Source organism: Chiloscyllium plagiosum, chromosome 30 (genome assembly GCF_004010195.1).
Source record: "Chiloscyllium plagiosum isolate BGI_BamShark_2017 chromosome 30, ASM401019v2, whole genome shotgun sequence".
Classification (NCBI taxonomy): domain Eukaryota; kingdom Metazoa; phylum Chordata; class Chondrichthyes; order Orectolobiformes; family Hemiscylliidae; genus Chiloscyllium; species Chiloscyllium plagiosum.
Window position 1 is genome coordinate 43,532,751 of NC_057739.1, and position 20,807 is coordinate 43,553,557.

The following is a 20,807-nucleotide window of genomic DNA, read 5'->3' on the forward strand; positions in this document are numbered from 1 at the left end:
TAAATACCATCATAAACATCTATTCATAAACCAAGAGTGAAAAGTTCACCTATGGCGATTGCTTGCTGATTGGTGATGTCAACACCAATACCAACTGGCATTGTGTCATCGCTATTGTCAGTCACAGGGAATTCTGCGCGGGCTGCATCCTCCAAGACCCAGACTTCCCAGTTGACCTGAACGAGAAGCAAAGAACATTCAGAGACTTGCAAAAAGTGTACAAGGGCAGCTCCCCACCACCCTCTCAAGGTACAAATAGGGACGGGCAATAAATGCTGGGTCCATCCAGCAATGACCACAAGTGATTTTTTAAAAAACACATCACAAGTAGAAGAGCCATTGTATCTCCTCTCGCTGCTGCATGATCTAATCCCTCGCAGCACTGAGTTCAAATCTCTTATCCCTCATGGTTCCATCAAACTTCCCTCAGCCACTCCATTTGGTGGTGAATTCCACATTCTCCTCATTTTCTTTGGCTAACAATGTCCTTTTGAATTCTCGATTGGATTTATTCAAAACTCATACATATGGCCCCTTGCTTTGGTTTTCCCAGGAAGTGAAAGCATTTCTCCTTGTCAACCCAACTAAATCACCTCACAATCTCAAAGACCGCCCTCCATCAGATAATCAACTTTTTCTTTTGAGCCCCAGCCTGTTTAGTCTTCCTTTGTCGGTGCAATGCAGCAGTACATGGTATCATCTCTTAACGTTTGTTACCAGCACCATTTCCAGTGTTTCAATATCAGGGAGATGGAAACTGATCACCCAATACAGCAGATGTGGTCGAGCCAAGGTTCAATATGAGTTTGACCTAACTCTTCTGTCTGGAGATGTGAACCCCAGTGCTTTGTTTAATGGTTTTGATGACCAACATCCCTACCATTACAGCTTGTGCCTCTGTGCTCCCGGGATCAAGCGGCTACACTGGAAGCACAACGGTCATGTTTTGGTGGTCTCATGGTAAAGTTACTGGATTAGTAATCCAGATCCCAAGCTAAAATTAGATTAGATTCTGTGCATTGTGTAAACAGGCCCTTCGCCCAACAAGTCCAGCGACCCTCCCAGTAACCCACTCAGACCCATTTCCCTCTGACTAATGCACCTAACACTATGGGCAGTTTAGCATGGCCAATTCACCCGAACCTGCACATCTTTGGACTGTGGGAGGAAACCGGAGCACCCGGAGGAAACCTGCGCAGACACTGGGAGAATGTGCAAACTCCACGGAGACAGTCGCCCGAGGCTGGAATTGAACCTGGGTCCCTGGTGCTGAGAGTGGCAGGGATAACCACTGAGCCACCACGCCACCTGTAACCCTGGGGATAGAATTCAAATCCCACCACAGGAGTTAAAGGTCTTTGAAATCAGTTCCTAAAACAGGGCAGTAGGGTGGCTCAGTGGTTAGCACTGCCGCCTCACAGCAAGGGACCCAGGTTCGATTCCAGCCTCAGCTGACTGTGTGGAGTTTGCACATTCTCCCAGTGTCTGCGTGGGTTTCCTCTGGATGTTCCGGTTTCCTCCCACAATCTAAAGATGTGCAGGTCAGGTGAACTGGCCAAGTTAAATTGCCCATAGTGTTCCGAGATGTGTAGGTTAGGTGCATTAGTCAGCGGAAAATGTAGAGCAATGGAAATGGGTCTGGGTGGATTACTCTTCGGAGGATCGGTGTGGACGTGTTGGGCCGATGGGCCTGCTTCCACACCTTAGGGATTCTCTGATTCTACAATCGAAGATAAAGCTCCTGTCAGTAATGGTGACCATGACAATGATTCTCGATTGATGTACTTTTCAGATGGAGAATCTGCCATCCTCACCTGGTCTGACCCACAAGTGGCTCCAGACCCACAGCACTACGGCCGATTCCTAACTGCCCTCTAACAGCTGATCAAGGTACTCAGCTCAAGGGCAATCCGAGATGAGCAGTAAAGGATGAAAAAACTAACTTATTTTATTGCCATGTGTATTTTACAGTAAGACAATAAAATACAGTGAAAAGCTTTCATTGGTTTTATGAGTGACACTCATCTCAAGAAGAGGTTTTTTAAAAAAATCCAGATCCTATTCATCGCTAATGTACAAATTACTTCAGTTAAAAAAAGCCTTTGGAAATCAGTGGTGTTACCTTATCGGGTTGCCGAGCAACAATGCTGACTTCAATTGATGCAGCTGAAGAGGCCAAGATAAGATCCCTGTAAATAGCACAGCATGAATTGGACACTGCAGTCAGTATTCACCTCAGAACCAAACCCAGCCCAATTCTAGACATTCAAGGCTAAAACAAAATCATCTTTTATTCTGCAAAATCTTTACCATGAAATGTTTTCACTGCTTTAGAGTGAGTTCATTTACAACAGAGATCTACACAGCAAACACATGTCAACTTGTTGAGAGGGCTCAGTAATCTGTTCACAATTTAACTGCAGGTGAGGTCAATGCAAAACCTTGAACAGCTTCTGTCAAATAGTTTTTTAAACAAGACGACTGCGTAATGCACTGGGCAAACGGACTGCAGACTAATCAAATAAAAGCAAAATGTTGCAGGTGCTACCAAAGTAGCACAGTCATTGGACTGGAAATGTTAATTCGGTTTCTCTATCCACAGATGCTGCCTGATTGGCAGAGTTTCTCCAGCACTGCATTTTGAAACACAGACCGGCCAAGTTTGGAAATGTATCTTATACAAGGGCTGCTCGATGTACTATCATTAACATGCCACTGGACCCAACCAAACCCTTCACTTATAGAATTCCTTTCACCATTTGAAGATGGCCCCACCACGAATCGGTTTACTGTCTAAGTACTGAATGTCGGACTGCAGCAGCCAACGTGCACAAGCAGCAAACTCCCACAAACCATGAAGAATCACCAAATCCTGGGTGGCTCAGTGGCGAGCACTGCAACCTCACAGCGCCAGGGACCCAGGTTTGATTCCAGCCTTGGGTGACTGTATGGGGGGAGTTTGGACATTCTCCCCGTGTCTGCGTGGGTTTCCTCCGGGTGCTCTGGTTTCCTCCCACAGTCCAAAAGACGTGCAGGTTAGGTGAGTTGGTCATGCTAAATTGCCCGTAGTGTTCAGGGACGTGTAGGTTAGGTGCATTAGTTAGGGTAAATGTAGAGTGATAGGGACCCTCATTGGAGGGTCAGTATAGACTTATTGGCCAAATGGCCTGTTTCTATGTTGTAGGGATTCTATGAATCTGTTTGTGTTGTTGTTTGAGAGATGAATATTGGCCAGATCAGCAGGGGAGAGCTGCTCTTCTTCAAAGTGATGCCTTTATGTTTTACTGAGAGCGCAGGTCGGCAGCTCCAACTCTGCTGAGCCACATCAGTGCTAACAGTATCGGTCTGAATTCAGCACAAAGGCTCTCAAACAGAGCCAAATCCCAGGGCACTCTGGCTCTGAGGTGAGTGTACAGTATACTGCATCTTCTCTGGTTGCTCCCAACTTCAAACTCCAAATCAGCCAATGCGATCTGGACAGTGCTGAAGTGGATGAGTAACGTACAGACACAGGGTGATGCTCTGGGGAGGTGGGCCCCAATCCTACCATGGCAGCAGTGGAATCTGAAGTGAAGTAATTACTAAATTTAAAATTGTAAGCCAGTCATCAGTGATGGTGACCATAAAATTACTGTGGATTGCCGGAAAAAGCTGCCTGGTATCCTTCTAATATTATTAAGGTAAGAATATCTTATCCAGTCTGGGCGATCTATCACTTCACATCGACAGTGACGTGGTTGACACTTTATTGCTCTCTGAAAGTCTCTCAGTTTGGCGACCTTCCCAGGAATAGCCACGAGAGATGTGACAAACAACAGCCCCTTGCAAATTACTGCATTTCAGATGATCATCTTTCGAAAGCTACAACTGAATCTGCCTCTAAGACATATTCAGGCAGGGCTTCCCAGTCGCTAACCACTCCACATGGGGAACACAATCATTCTCGACTCACCACTGGCTCCTTCTGCCAATCACTTTGATCTGTTGCCCTCCACTTCCTGACCCTTCCATCAATGGGAACAGTTTCTATCAGCTCTGTCCACTCCCCTCATGAACCTGAAGGCTGCTACCAAATCTCCTTTCCTCTTCTCCAATCTGTCCAGGAAACTGACCGCCTTTGTCCCCGTAACCATTCAGGCCAACCTTTTGTGTCCCGCCAGCACCTCTGTATCCTTCCTGACGCACGACGGCCAGAATTGGACACAATATTCCTGTTGCAACAGCCAGTGGTTTGCCACGTTTCAGCGTAACTTCCATATTTTGGTCCGCTTTGCTCTGTTTATGCTCAGGATTCGAAATTTGCTTATTACAGGGCGTTCTGGTGTAACACAACAGTTGTATTCCTCTGCAGCCTCGCACTATGGAAACCCGCTGTGGAAAATCACACTGCAGAAGCTCGCTAATAGAAAATCGCTAAACCTGCTCAGTGGAAAACTTGCGTTATCCAAACAACGTCCACAAATCGTCAACTGCGTTATAGCCAATTAGTGTTGATGAAACGCACATTACACCACAAACACCTTTACTGTGTTTCTCCCTTGTTCTTACCAAGGTAAGTCACTTCCGAGTTCTTTGCATAAGATTTCATTCCCTACACGCCCAGCCACTGTGAAGGAGCCTGGCTCCTCCTCAAGTCCCTTGTGATGCATGTCACCGTTCCCTGAGCTACCTGTACATGTTGATGCTGGGGGAATGATCAGAGCCAGGCTCTGCTGTCACGGCCCATTGATAAAACAAGTTGCACCTATCATGCCTGGAGGTCGAATCCAATCTGTCAGGTGTGACTTGTACTCTGAATCTTATCAATTCCACGTTCACCCAGTGCATTGTGAATGAAGGTTGTCCTCAACTTACCAAGACTCAAAGTAATGCAGGTAGTAGTGGTGCTGCCTCTCAGTCGATATCCCAAAGCACAGGTCGTTAAAGTTTAAGAACTGGTCCTCTTGTTTCTCATCCTTTTTCTGAAAAATAAAGCACACTCTCATTTCATCACCAATGGAAAAGGATTTATATATATTCACATTAAACTGTATTAGCAATAAATGGAGCCAACACTCAGCACTGTGAGATGCCAATGGTGACAATTTTTTAAAGAGAAGCTCTGCAGCAGCTTAACAGCCCTGTCTCTTTCTCAATAACCATTTCCTAAGGGAACAGGCCAACCTACTCTTTGACTTTGTTTACCAGGCCCACCACAGCGCTCCTTATCCTCGCAACAATGGCCTGATTCACACTGCTCTGTAGCATATTCTGTCAGGGTTTCCTCAATGGCATAGACGGTTCAAGAACAAATAAACTTATATTTACACAGCACATTTCAGAATAAGTACCTACAACAGCAGGTCAGAAAGTGGCAATTCTGAGTAAGTAACTCATTTCCCAGTCCTCAAAACCCGCCCACCATCTACAAGGTACAAGGTCTGGAGTGTGATGGGCTACTCCCCACTTGCCTGGACAGCCTGCACAGTTCCAACAATACTCAGGAAGCTCAACACTGCAGAAGCTGGAATCCCATCCACAGCCCTCAAAACTCATTCCTGTCACACTGATGCAGAACAGAAGCAGTGTGTACCAGCGACAAGGTGTAATGCAGCAACTCACGGCTCCTTTGGCAACACATTCCAAAGCTACCACCTGGACCACCAAGGAGCAAAGCAGGAGACAGCCAGAAACACGCCTGCAAGCCCCCCCCACATCAAACAGCATCGTCACATGGATCTATTTCACCATTGCTTCAATGTCACTGGGTAAAAAGTCCTGGAAATCCCTTTCTAACCACGTTGTGGGAGTGTCTGGACAAAACAGACAGCAACAGTTCGGGAAAGCTTCTTACTTCCTGAATGCAGAGGTAGATGGAGGTGTACAAACCTCTGAGGGGCACAGTCAGTGTAGATGGGGAGAAACACTTGCCCTTCGTCCAGGGGTCAATAACAAGAGGACACAGTTTAAGGAGCAGGAAAACATTTCTCACCCAGTGGGGGTTAGGTTTCTGGAACTCACTGTCTAAAAGGGAGGTCGGGACAGGAACTCTCCAGATATTTAAATGACGGCACAGTGGCTCAGTAGTTAGCACTACTGCCTCACAGCACCAGGGCCCCGGTTCAATTCCAGCCTCGGGCAACTATCTGTGTGGAATTTGCACGTTCTCCCCGTGTCTGCGTGGGTTTCCTCCCACAGTCCAAACATGTGCAGGTTAGGTGAATTGGCTATGCTAAATTGCCCGTAGTGTTCAGGGATGTGTAGGTTAGGTGCATTAGTCAGGGGTAAATGTAGAATAATAGGGTAGGGGAATGGGTCTGGGTGGGTAACTCTTCGGGGGGGGGGGTCAGTGTGGACTTGTTGGGCTGAAGGGCCTGTTTCCACACTGTCGGGATTTGATGATTCCAATTATTTAGATGAACACTTGAATGCCAAAGTATACATGGCTATGGTGCAAATTCTGAGTAAAACAGATGGATGCATGATGACAGGTGTGCACATGACGGGCCAAAGGGCCTCAGTCCATGCTGTTAAAAGCTCTGACTCCACAACTTTCACCAAGATGGTTAAAATGAGCAACAATGACTAGATCCCATCAAAAGATAAAGGAGAAAATAATTCAGGATGGCCCAAAGTATTCCGTAGTTGATCAAGTACTTTGGAAATGTAGTCACCCGCAACCTATTTGTTCGATCGGTAGTTTCAGACCAGCAATCTGCGCTTGGTAGATGACAAGGTTTCTTTGAGGCATGAATATTGTCCGGGACTCTGCAGGGAAGGCCTGTGGAACTTCTCAGAGTGATGCCACATGAAAGAGCAGATCAGGCCTTCATTTGAAGCAAAAACAGCAACTGATGGAGAAACTCAGCAGGTCTGGACAGAAAGCACAGCCAACTGGAGAGAAAGCAGAGTCGACATTTCAAGTTTGATATAATCTTCATTAGAGTTTTGATGATAGGTCAGCAGACATGAAACAGAAACAACTGTGCTTTCTTCCCACAGACTTGCCAAGTTTTATGAGCAATTTGTGTTTTTGTCTCAGATCTCCAGCATCCACAGTTCTTGGTTTTATTTTAGCCTTCATTTAAAGCTCACCTGATGGACTCCCCCAGGATAGCAAAGGAAGCATCAGTCAGGATGTTACACCTCATTCTCAAGAACAGGCCCTAACCCCACCATCTCTGACACTGTGCATTGTGAGCTGAGCTGAAGACCTACATTCACACAGCACTGTCAAACCAGTCAAGAGAGAGACTGTGTGTGCGCGCACACGAGCGAGCGAGAGAGAGAGATAGAGAGCGCGAAAACGTACATACGTGTGCGTGCCTGAGTGTGTGGGGGGGAGAGGGAGGGGTGGATATTAGAGGGTTGACACACGAGGCTGGTGTGAAAATCAAAGTGTGCACCTACCGCCAGGGAGACCATCACAAGCTCAGGAGGGCTTTCCAGTGATCCATCCGCAGCCACATAAACCACCGCAAAAACGTACGTGCTGATCCAACAGATATCCAACACTGCCAAAAGAAAATGACTTTAGGAATACAGAGGGATTGCCAGCACTACCGTCACACTCAAACCCCCTGTCAAAACAGGCCGGACACAGCAAGGTGTCAGCATTCCTATGCAGCAGCCCTGGGATTTAAAAGTGAACATTTAGTTTTTAATTGAAAGCACTACTCAGCCTACACCCAAACATAGAGCAGTTGTGTGTGTGGGGTGCAGCAGCGTACACAGTTCAACACAAAGTAAGTGCCCTGTTATGGGGAAGTTCCCACATTGTCTTTAATGGGGGAAGAGCGATGATTGCAACTGTGTTTCAACAATGGCACTTCTTGTCATTTTACCTCATGCTGACAGTAACTCCACCCTGCTGGCTGTACAGCACTCTGTCATGGTCACAGATGATGAGGAATCGCCTTTGAAATTCTGTGCTTGCTGTTCTGTGTCTACCCCTGGGAGGTCATGACCAGCAGCACACAGCAGAACTGCAAACACCCACCGACCGAACAACAGCAATCCAGAGAGGGTAGTGATCTGCCCATTGCCAGGATCCAGCCACATGGGAACTCCTCCCTCAGGCAGCAATTCAATAACTCTCCGATTTAGGGACACCTCATTGTGATGTTCAGTGGATTGCTTTCACCTTTGGATCAAGCATACAGCACAGTGGTCTCCCCTAAGGCTGGTTCTGCAAGGAACAGCTACCAATGTACAAATATGATCAATGACTTGTTCTGACCAGGTACATGAGGGTAAGCGGGATTGATATTATTGAATGGCAGGCTATGCCTTCCCCCTTAATATGCATAGTCACATGTATTTGAGTGGCCAATGTTATAGGCGGGTGGTAAAATTATATACAGTTCAAGAAGGTTCCTCAGCCTGAGGTGCAGTCCCAGGACAGAGAAGCAGAAGCTGGCCATTCAGCCCACTGAGTGTTCCAGTATTCAATGGCATTGTGGCTGATCTGATAATCCTCAACTCCACCTTTCGGACTTTTCCTCATAACTCATCGAATCATCGAACTTTTCCTCATCGAATCAGAGAACCCCTACAGCATGGAAACAGGCCCTACGGCCCAACAAGCCCACAGCAAACCTCCGAAGAGTAACCCAGCCAGACCCATTCATTCCCCTTGCCCTATATTTACCCCTAACCTAAACATTCCTGAACACTATGGGACAATTTAGTATGGCCAGTTCATCCTAACCTGCCCTGTGGGCTGTGTGAGGAAACCAGAGCACCCAGAGGAAACCCACGCAGACACAGGGAGAATGTGCAAACTCCACACAGACAGTCACCTGAGGCTGGAATTGAACCCAGGTCCCTGGTGCTGTGAGGCAGCAGTGCTGACCACTGAGCCACCATCCATCCCATGATTCCCTTCCTGATTAAAAATCTGTCTATCTCAGCCTTGAACATACTGAATGATCCAGCCCGTACAGCCCGTGTGGTAAAGAATTCCACAGATTGACAACTCCCAGAAGAAGTTCTCCTTACTTCTGTCCTGAATACCATATCTGGCTACATCAGTGGGTTAAGTGTGTTGCACTGTGGGCTCAATCCCACCACTGACCAACTGCTCTGCTGCATCCCACCCTGTACAAAACCTGCCAACTCCAATCTTCGTAGTCTGCAGAATGATTTTTGCTTTGAGATTATTGTCCAAATTGTGTAAAAGGAGTTTCTGAGACTGAGATCAATGGAGTGCTTTTGATTGAGGGTATTGAGAGACATGGAGCAAAGTGGTTTAAAATGGTAGCAGTTCCTTGCAGAACTCCATCTGAGTGAGATAGCAGGGTTGAGGGACCAAATGGCCATTGCCTGCTTTTATTATATCGGACAGTTCCAACAACTGTCAGAATCAAAACAGTGGTGCCAAAGATCACCTATTTATTAAAAGAAAACAATAAATTATAGAGGCATAGAGATGTACCGCATGGAAACAGACCCTTTGATCCATACCAACCAGATATCCTAAACTGATCTCATCCCAATTGCCAGCTTTGGCCCATATCCCCCTCAACGTTTCAGAATCATATACACATCCAGGGGCCTTTTAAATGCTGTAATTGTACCAGCCTCTACCACTTCCTCTGACAGCTCGTTCCATACACGTACCATCCTCTGCGTAAGAAAGTTGCCCTTTAGGTCCCTTTTAAATTGTCCCCATTTCACCTTAAACCTCTAGTTTTGGAGTCCCCCAACCTGGAGAATAGACGTGTCTAGTTATCCTATCCCTGCCCCTCATGACTTTACAAACCTCTATACGGTCATCCCTCAGCCTCTGATGCTCCAGGGTAAAAAGCCCTAGCCTATTCAGCCTCTCCCCACAGCTCAAACCCACCAAATCCTGGTAACATCCTTGTAAATCTTTTCTGAACCCTCTCCAGTTTTACAACATCCTTCCTACAGCAGGGAGACAAGAACTGAATGCAGTATTCCAAAGGTGGCCTCACCAACAGGACAAATGTTGAAATTAAAAGGCTGCAGCATTGAACAACTTAGTCCTGCCACCAGAGGTCCCTAGAGTCGACACTCCGTCACAAACAGGGAATCATCAAAGAATTAACAGCGATGTATTTCAAAACATAGAACGAGCAAGGGCCTTGTAAACTATGTAAGATCAAAACTTTTATTTTACTTTACTTTGGAATTGTGGTCCAAAATGGGAGGAGGACTACCTTGAACCAAGGATTGTGGAAGGAGTTGTTGCATTTTAAAAGGCAAGTGACTGGAATTCCCTGACAGTCTTGTTCACGCAGTTGCGTTGTTCCATGTGTGTGTGGGGTGGGGATTGGGGGTGGCTTTGATGGAGGAGAGATCCCCACATTCCACTACTGGGTGTGTGCAGAGCAAGCCTGGCCTAAGACAGAATACTGGCTAGTCTGTATAATCAGGGCCAGGTATTGAGATGAACTGGCAACAGAATTGAAAGACCGCAGGAAGAACAGAGGCACAACCAACTCAAACACACAAATCGACAGATTCAAGAACAACTTCTACCCCACTGTTATTACACTTCTGAAAGGACCTCTCAAATTTTAAATTGAATGCTGATCCCGCTCTTCTCTGTGCATCTGCTCTGCAGCTGGAACATTGTATTCTCCAGGGAGAAAGTGAGGTCTGCAGATGCTGGAGATCAGAGCTGAAAATGTATTGCTGGAAAAGCGCAGCAGGTCAGGCAGCATCCAGGGAACAGGAGAATCGACGTTTCGGGCATAAGCCCTTCTTTCCTGAAGAAGGGCTTATGCCCGAAACGTCGATTCTCCTGTTCCCTGGATGCTGCCTGACCTGCTGCGCTTTTCCAGCAACACATTTTCAGCATTGTATTCTCCACCCTAACTCACTTTGTATGCTATGCTCTATCCGTACTGCATGTAAAACAAAATATTTCACTGCACCTAAGTACATGTGACAATAATAAAGCAAATCAAATCAAAATGCAGAGGTCTCCAGGCTGCAACAGAGAAAGGTTCTTTCCTTGTCTGTGCAGTGAATTAATCACATTCTGTAAGCTAGCTCATTACTCTCTCTCACCAGATGCTGAAAGTGGCTGCCTCTAACCAGTCACTGAAAGACAATAATTAGTGTACCAACTGCCTTTTGTCTGTAGTGAAGAAAACTCCAAATTATAAGCTCAGAAATCATGCTACCCTGCGGATTGGTACTATTGAACTGCACTTCCCCAGTGTTTTGTTTCCTTTTATACATTACACAAGTGCGTGTGTCAGACAGTGTGAGAATGTGTGTGTGTGTTAGAGAGAGGGTGAGAGAGAAGAGAGAGAAGTGGTTTAAGTTAATGGTTATTATTTTAGCTAGCAGTTATTTTAGCTATATATTAATAATTCACAATTTTGTTTGCCTATGACTGGCATGGCTGATTTCTTTGGAATAAAGAGCAGTTTCTTATTAAGGACAGAAACCCGGTCAGTGTTTCCTGATAACCTGAGTTTATCAGACTGGCAAATTTCAGATAGTGTGCAATTTGATTAAACCTTAAACCTTAGTGATAGCTGAGAGCAGTGAGGCTCAGCACACTTTCCTGAGTGAGTCCTGCCAACACAGGGACGATTTTAAATGAGAATTTGCAGGAGCAGAGACACCTGGAGATTCACAAAATCAAATTCTTGGAAGGTAGCAAGACAAGTTGACATTGCTTAAAAAAAGCATATGGGGTTCTGGGGTTCAATAAACATGAGATGATGCAACTTCAATAAGTCTCTGATCCGGCCCAGGACGAGGATTACATCCAGTTCTGAGCATTGATCGAGAAGGAGAGCAAAGCCTTGGAGAGGGTGCAGAGGAGATCTACCAAGGGAATGACGGACTTCAGTTCATACAGAAAGACCAGAGAAACTATTCTGATTTTAAACTTCTGAAGGTCTGTAATGCTGAATTACTTTGTTCCCCTAAGAATTTGTACTCACGAATCTGTACCTTGGTATCTAAGATTGCACTGTAAGTGACGACTTGTAAACGTTTCACTGTGAGGACATGTGACAATACAGCTAATTCAATTCAGCTTCTCCTCTAAACTGGGAAGGTCACCAGGAGATTTAATCGAGGTGTTCAAAGTTCTGCAGGGTTTTGATTGACTTAATCAGGAGGAAATATCTTCCCCTGGAGGTCAGGGGACACAGATTTACTGTCACACTCATTACAGTGTGTGTGTGTGTGTGTGTGTGTGGGGGGGCGGGGGGGGGGGGGGGGGGTACCGGGACAATCACAGCTGTGTCAGGGTGTATCATCCAAATAGCTGTGTGGCCAGTGAGGAGCTCAGTCCGGAATTAGCCACCGAAAGGCTGCAGTGGAAGCTGATTTGATAACCTTCCAAAGGGAACTCGAATAAAAACCGGAGGAGGAACGTGTGCAGGATTGGGGAAGAGCAGGATTAATCAAAGAGCTAGCGGAGCAATGACGAACCAAATAGCACACAATCCTCAGATTACACCCTTCGTACCTTGAACTGGATTGTCTGCTGTGTAGAAAGGGGGGCACGGGATAATCTTCTTTTCTTGTAGAACCTGGAAGAAAAGAACCCGATGTTTTCCAATTGAAAAGATGAGAATAACACGAGGTGGGACAGTGAAATTCCTCACTCCCATGAGAAGATCAAAGCTTTCGTATTTCAACTTCACCTTGCTGTATCAAGCCACACTCCCAGGCCATCACCACATTTCTGTGCCTGTCAACTCCTGCCCGTCCCCAATGCCCTCAGCAGCCACCCTCCTCAGTGATGGCGATGGTGGTGTCTTGAATATGGTGTGTGTGGTGAGTCTGTCAGGTTGTTGGTTGACTAGTCTGTGTGGCAGCTCTCCCAATGTTGGCACTTGCCCCCCAGATGTTGGGGAGGTGGTCTTAGCTGGGCTCAACAGGGCTGTGCTTACCGACGTCAGTTTTGGTGCCTTCATCAGTGTCAGACAGTCCATCCAGTGCCATCCCTCTATGATATAACTGAGTGGTTGGCTGTGCCACCTTAGAGGGCAGTTTAAAGTCAACAATGCTGCTGTGGGTCTGGAGCCACATGGAGGCCAGACCAGGTGAGGTGGCAGATTTCCCTTCCCTGGAGGACATTAGTGAGTGAGCCAGATGGATTTTTACGATAATCAACAGTGGCTTCAAGGTCATCCTGAGACTTTTAATGCCAGATCTGTACTGAATTCAAATTAGGAACCGAAGTCCCCAGAACATTACCTGGCTCTCTGATTACTAGGCCAGTGATAATATCACTGCTTCCGCACCAATTCAGGAGCAGTGAATTTTGAGTTGGGGAAACAGCCAAAACCTTTTGTATTCTGCTCTCAGCGGAACGGCTTACTGTGTCAAACATCCCTAACAGCGCTGTGTCCATTGCTCGTGCTATTATAACATCAGGAGAACTCAATTCCAGGCTGAGACTGATCCAGACCATTCAGGCACGCCAACTGTTCGCATTTATCAAGGGCGTTTTATGGAGTAAAGAAATCCCAAGACATTTCACAGGAGTAATATCAGAATAAAGCATGATGCCAAGTCATAGGAGATAACACATGTCACACTAGATTTAAGGACTATTTGAGATGAACAGGGAGGGAATTTCAAAGCTGAGGGCCCAAGGAACCAAAGGCAACGATCAACACTGGAGACCAGAGTGGAACAGTGCTGATATCTCAGCGGATTGCTGCACATGAGGCAGTGCAGGGGAGGGGAGGACATGGAAGTACTTGCGAATGAATGATTAATAATTCACTGACACTTACCGGTGAGTACTGAACAACCGTCCCATTCCGCCTCCCCGCAGCCAGCTGCTTCCCTTTCGGACTCCAGCACACTAAAGGAAAAGTTGGGAGAGACATGGTGAAACCTCTGGTGATGGTTGGGTTCCCCAGCCCAACGACAGCAGCATCCTCCTGAGAGCAGGAGAACAGCAGTGAGAATGAGGCCACTCCAACAATTGGCATTCTCCCTTTCACTGATTCATGGGATGTGCTAGTTGCTCGAAGGCCAACATTTAATGCCCATCCCTAACTGTCCTTGCCCCGTGTGGGCCATTTCATAGGTCACACTGCATTTCACTGGATCTGCAGTCACGTGCAGATTAAAGTGGGTCGGGACAGCGAGTTTGTCTCCCTGAAAGACATTTGTGATCCAGGTGGGATGGGTATTTATACAGTGGATGGCAGGTTCATGGTCAACGTTCACTTGATATTGTCAACTGAGCAACTGAATGTTAATCTACCAGCTTCCTTGTGGGTGGAGGAGTTGGGGTTGGATGGGTGGGGGCGCAATTGAACAAACAGCTCCTGAGCACTGTCCTGGGCCCTGGATTACTTGTCCAGTGACACTACATCCCATCTCCTCCTAGGAAAACCACGCAGGAACGTACCTTCCACCCCACAGTGAGATTGACATGAGCCTACCCGTGGGGTCAGTACATGGTGTTCCTGAGCAGAGCGCTGTATGGTGTGTAACCAGAGCAATACCTACATGAGGTTATCTCGGCTGTAGGGGGAAGGGAGGCATGCTGCTTAATGACATCAGTAACCTCCAGGATGGTCAGGCTTCCGTCGGATATGCAGACGGCCAGGATACAGTTCACAGCCGGATTCCATTTCAAATCGGTCACTGTGCATTTTTTCTCCGGTTTGTAGTACACAAACGGTCGCTTCTGCAGCTTGTCCTACAACAAAAAAGAAACTTGCATTTATGCAGCCCACAACTTTGGAGCAAACTCGACACAGCATCACATCAGGACGAACAGAGAAAAAGCCTTACAGTGAGGGAAGTCAGTGAATGGTAAGATCGAGAGCCCACATTCTCTCAGGGTAATATTTATATAACAGATTGAAACATTACCAACATATATCTCCCAACTCAATCACATGTGTCAGTACGTAGCTCTGTACATGTGCTCAACAACCTCAATAAATGCCCTCCATCTACTCAGAGTCATAGAGATGTACAGCACAGAAACAGACCCTTCTGTCCAACCCATCCATGCTGACCAGATATCCCAACCCAATCTAGTCCCACCTGCCAGCACCCGGCCCATATCCCTCCAAACCCTTCCAATTCATATACCCATCCAAATGCCTCTTAAATGTTGCAATTGTACCAGCCTCCACCACATCCTCTGGTAACTCGTTCCACACACATACCATCCTCTGTGTGAAAAAAGTTGCTCCATAGGCCTCTTTTATATCTCTCCCCTCTCACCCTAAACCTATGCCCTCTAGTTCTGGACTCCCCCACCCCAGGGAAAAGACTTTGTCTATTTATCCTATCCATGCCCCTCATAATTTTGCAAACCTCTACAAGGTCACCTCTCAGCCTCCGACACTCCAGGGAAAACAGCCCCAGCCTGTTCAGCCTCTCCCTGTAGCTCAGATCCTCCAACCCTGGCAACATCCTTGTAAATCTTTTCCGAAACCTTTCAAGTTTCACAACATCTTTCCGATATGAAGGAGACCAGAATTGCACGCAATATTCCAACAGTGGCCTAACCAATGTCCTGTACAGCCTCAACATGACCTCCCAACTCCTGTATAACTGAATTTCAATTGTTCTTAATTCACAAATGGGACTGATGTTATGGCAGGACAGTGGTTCTGGTAGGTAATTCTACAGCTTTACCATAGCCAGAGGCTGGGAATCCTGCAGGATATAACTCCCCTCCTGACTCTCCAAAGCCAGTCCACTATCCACGAGGCACAAGTCAGGAGTGTGATGGAATATTCCCCACTTGCCTTGGGCGGGGGGGGGGTGGAGCTCCAGCAACACTCAAGAAATTTGACACCATCCAGGACAAAGCAGCCCATTTGCTTGGCACCACATTGACTCCCTCCAACACCAATGCTCAGTAGCAGCAGTGCGTCTGTACTATGCACCGCAGAAAGTCACCAAAGCACCTCAGACAGCATCTTCCAAACCCAAGACCACATCCATCTAGAAGGACAAGGGCAGCAGCAACATGGAAACACCACCCCCTGCAAGAGCCACGCACAGTCCTATCTTGGAAATATATCACTGTTCCTTAAGCCTGGAATTCCAGCACTGTGGATATGCCCACATCCGATGGACTACAGTGGTTCAAGACAGCAGCACACCACCACCTTGCTCATGGGCTGCAAAGGATGGGCAATAAATGCTGGCCCAGCCAGTGACACCCACATGTCTTGGATGAATTTAACTATCCACAGTTAACTAAAGTTAGGAAAAGCATGATCAGTACTTATCTGCTCAAAGATAAGTACAGATCATAAGAATAACAGAAAATCACTCAAAGATTAATCAGGATGAAAAAATTAGAGTTGGTGTGGAAGCTAGCTAAAAAAATAAAAGTGGATAGCAAGAGTTTCTATAGCTATTTAATAAGGAAATGAGTAAATCAAGTGAAGGCTGGGCTGAGGAGAGCGCACTTTGGAAGTTAATTAGATAAAAAAGGAAATGGTGAATGAAATGAGACATTGTTTGCTTCTGTCTCTCTCCGAAAAACAATACAAAAGCATTCCATTAATAGCTGTAATTAGGAAGTGGAAGGGGGGGGGAGAAACATTGTGAAATTACAATGGAACTGAGGGCTGAACCGTCTCCAGGTTTAGATGGATTTCACCTTAGGGTGTTAAAAGGGACGAAGGCAGAGTGACAACCCGATGACTGTCGTGGGCAAGGTGTTAGAACTGATCAGGGATTACAGCTGCATACTTTAAAAAAAACTTGAAACTGGGAAGAGCCAGTATCGTTTTGTCAAAGGGAAATTATGCTTAACCAATTAGTTGGAGTTCTTTAACATGTGCAGTGGATAAACGGGAAGCCAGTGGAGGTCCAGGTGTAGATTTCCAGAAGGCATTTGAAAAGCTGCTACACTGAAGCTATTACGGAAAATAAAAGCTGATGACATCGGGGTAACAGTTTCACGTGGATAGACTTTTTTTCTCAACCGATGAGCATATTGGAACACTCTGCCTCAGGAACCGTGGGGGCAGGGTCAGTGACGGTTTTGAGGCAGAGATGGATAGATTCTCATCTGGCAGGGGATTGATGGTCATCAGCTGGAGATGGGAATGTGTAATTCCAAACTCAAACAGCCAGTCTTACTGAATGGAGGAACAAATGGCCCACTTCCGCTCCTATCTCTGAAGTGTACATATTCACGGACTGGGAGTGGTGAATATTCCAACATCACAAGGACAGATTAACACACAAATAAATTGCAAGTGAAACAATATATTTAATGTAGCTAAAGTAAAGGCTACGATTTTATTTTGCCAAATCCTCTCTCTTCTAAAAAGTGAGCAAACCTGAGCTTCACGGAGTAGGAAGACTCCACTCAGCCCCTCGACATGCATCTCCACTCAATTAATCGGGCCCGATTTATACCTTAAACTCCATTTGCTACCATTGGCTCATCAACCTTTAAAAGCCTTACTGATTAAAGACGTCATTCCCAAATCCAATGCTGAATTTTACGAGTTATATCCCTTGTTGTGGAGTTGAAGGCATGTACTGTACCTTTAAGAGAGAGTGAAAGTTCAAAAGCTGGCAAGCCTGTCATGTGACTGACCACAGGCAGTGTGTCCTGGATAATTTTAAGATGTAACATTTGAGCTGTTGCTCAGATACTGAGTTTTTTCCACAACTATTTGAAATCAACTAGTTTAAATTATGCCCCAAGATACTAAAACCCAATCAAATTTGAATTTTACTGTTTTGACAACCTCCAATCAATGAGATGATCTGATGTTTTGGGGTAATAAAAAGCAGGCATTTTGAACAGTTAACCAGAGAGACTAAGAGCACCTGCTGCCCACTGACCCTCTCTCTAAAAGGTACTTTTTTCATAATGAAACAACCTGCAGCAGAAGAGGAAGTTCGACACCTGAAGACGGCAACTGGTTTTGAAAACTGATTTGCTGTAAATTTAATAGGGGCTTTATTGGATCGGTATATTGTTATAGAGTGGGAGGTAGATAATAAATTTTAAGACAAAGGAGGCTTACAATATAGGTAGTTGTTGGTTAATATTCTTTTTCTGAATTAAAGAATAAATTGTTAATTTTTTTCTTTAAATAGTGGAATTTGGGTAGCTTTCTGTCACTCATACTTTAACAGATTGAGGCAAGGTGAGCTTTTCTACGTTTGGTTTAAATTAGCAAGAGGGTTCACCCAGTGTCGTAACACCCTTGTCTGACACACTCCGAATGGGAATAAAACTTCCCCTGTGCTTTAGCAATTTCTTTCAAAATGTGAAACAATACAAGCAAATCCCTTCCTACTAAGCTATAGTGCTGGCAATACGGTGTTAGTTTACACAAATATTCATTCCTGAAGAAGGGCTTATGCCCGAAACATCGATTCTCCTGTTCCTTGGATGCTGTCTGACCTGCTGCGCTTTTCCAGCAACACATTTTCAGCTACACAAATATTTATGCAAAATCTCAGCTCTGAAATTTTGAACTGGCGCCCAGGGTCTTCCATCTAATAATCCGAGGGGAGGATTGGCTGCGAGTTCTCTCCCCTCTGAAATCAAAGGTTCACATGCACCAATCCCATTCCAGCACCAACCTCAGTGACTGTTTGTCGTGCTGTCAGAGACAGACAAACAGAAATACCTGCCAATGGTCCAGGTGAATGTTAAAGATTTCTCAGCACTGTCTAAGGAAGGGCAGGGATTGGTCGGCAAAGTTGGTCGATATCCATCGATTAACTGGGAGACAACCCAGTTAAACTCCACACTAACAGAGAGCCAGGGCTTTCAAACACCAAGCAACGAAGCTTATTGAAAAGAATTAGCACTCACCTTGTTCAAAAACGTTCGTACATCGAAAAAGGCAATGACCAGCCCATACTCCTCCGACGTCATAGCAACAGACAAGGTGAAATCGTCACAGCTCAGGCCAATGTGGTGCACTGGGAGCTTCATATTCACTGTCATGACAGGAGGATCTTCGACTGTAACAGGAGAACAGGACCAGGCTCAGATACAGGCACACACAATCCTGGTGACTGCACTGTGGTCATGGTACTCAGTTGGTAATCCAGATACCAGGACAAATACTCCAGAGACAAGAGTTTAATTCCCACCGGGGCAGACAGCAGGGGATTTAAATTCAATTATTTAGCCTCTTGTTCAAAGAGGCATGAGGAGGTGATACAGCGAGGACATCATTACAGGAGACCAGTTAGCCATGGAATGAGAAATCGGTTCATCTGTTCTTTAACTCCACATTTTCCTACTTTTCCAGTGATCAAATCTTTTGATCGCATTACACACCATTAACTGAGTCAGCATCACCCTCTGTGTTTAAAAGGAGAGGGTGCCATAGTTCTACAACTCTGAGTAAAGATGTCATTCCCAAATCCAAGGGTTATATCCCTTGTCTGATACTCTCCAAATGGTGACTAAAGTTCCCATATGTTTTAACAATTTCTTTCAAAGTGTGAAACAGCGCAATCAAATCCCTCCTTACAAAGCTATAGTGCTGGCAATACAGTGTTAGTTTATGCAAATATTTATTCAATCTCTTCAAGCACATTATGACACACCTCAGGAGCTGGTGAGGCTTGGACCTGTCTTCTGGCTCAGTGGCAAGGACATTATCACTGCATCCGAAGAGTCCCGAATGCTAGTTTATGTATTCTCTCCTCGATAAGGGAAGGGGAGTTATTGAAGGTGAACCTACACAGGAAAGTGGAATTGAGGCTACAAATGCATCAGCCACAATCTGACTGAATGGAGGAGCCGGCTCCATTGGCCAATCTTATAATAACTTACTTCCTTTTAGGTCAATATAATGGTTTGAAGATGAAGATTGATTGAGAAGCCTGCATTAACCAAAAGGAATAAGTGATTAAAGTACAAAATAGACATACTGATTGTATTAATGTTCCCCTCGCTCTGGTCAACCAGGGAAAGATATTGGGTGTTCAGTATCTTCAGGCCAGTTTTACCGCCCAGAAAAATCAGTCCATAAATATTGGACAAAGTCAGGAGATTAACCCTGTCCTTCGGCAACTCATCTGGAGAATCGAAGATTCGGATTTTCTTCATCTGACGGAAGTGGAAATTCTGTGGAGGTAAGTTACACAAAGCAGCTTTCAAAATCCAGTCATTAAACAGACCTACAGAAAAATCCAACACAGATACAGTGCCAAGTATATAGCAACAAAGGTTAAAAAAAAATTGGAATTGAATGAATCCTCAAATAGAAATCATTTGCAAGGTCATGGGAATGAGCAAATACATTCATGATGGGCCTAATGGCCGTCTGTGCTGAACTATTCAGTAACATAGCTGCAGCAGAACATTTACTTCCTTAGAACATAAAAGAGGACAAACATCATCTCGAGCTGGAAAATGATCAAAGAGCTCGTGAGAAACACTGAAAAATATCTGGAGGGAATGAGAAGGTTGACGCAGTGGCCAGCACCACTGCCTCACCCCGCGGTGACTGACTGTGTGGAGTCTGCACATTCTCCCCGTTTCTGCGTGGGTTTCCTCTAGTTGCCTTCCAACCTCACAAAGGTGTGCAGGTTAGGGTGGATTGTCCACGGGGAACGCAAGGTGGGATGCTCTTCAAAGGGTCACAGTAGACCCAGTGGGCCGAATGGCCTCTTTCCACACTGTAAAGGATTCTAAACTGGCAAATCTGACAAAGAGATTACAAAGATAATTTGGGGGGAATTAAGTGGCTGTGAGATAGAGCCATACAGCAGGGAGACAGGCCATTCGGCCCACACTGACAAAACATGTCCATCCACTTTACCCCCATTTCCCTGCACATGGCCCACACCCTTCTAAACCTTTCCCAATCATGGATTAATGTATTCTCCCTTCACCCCCCCTG

At 45.7% G+C, this 20,807-nt stretch overlaps 1 protein-coding gene across 1 annotated transcript in view; it reads right to left on the reverse strand.

The window, feature by feature from the left end:
- The window catches only part of nup214 (nucleoporin 214), a 115,457-nt gene that overhangs the window by 94,153 nt on the left and 497 nt on the right, over positions 1–20,807 (reverse strand). Inside the window, exons 2-10 of the mRNA XM_043719712.1 lie at positions 19,834–20,029; positions 18,761–18,912; positions 14,449–14,641; positions 13,722–13,792; positions 12,443–12,506; positions 7,390–7,493; positions 4,855–4,961; positions 2,123–2,189; positions 50–176 (exon numbers count right to left, since the gene is read on the reverse strand). Coding sequence (XP_043575647.1) covers positions 50–176; positions 2,123–2,189; positions 4,855–4,961; positions 7,390–7,493; positions 12,443–12,506; positions 13,722–13,792; positions 14,449–14,641; positions 18,761–18,912; positions 19,834–20,029 — 1,081 coding nt within the window. The remainder of the gene's footprint in view (positions 1–49; positions 177–2,122; positions 2,190–4,854; positions 4,962–7,389; positions 7,494–12,442; positions 12,507–13,721; positions 13,793–14,448; positions 14,642–18,760; positions 18,913–19,833; positions 20,030–20,807) is intronic.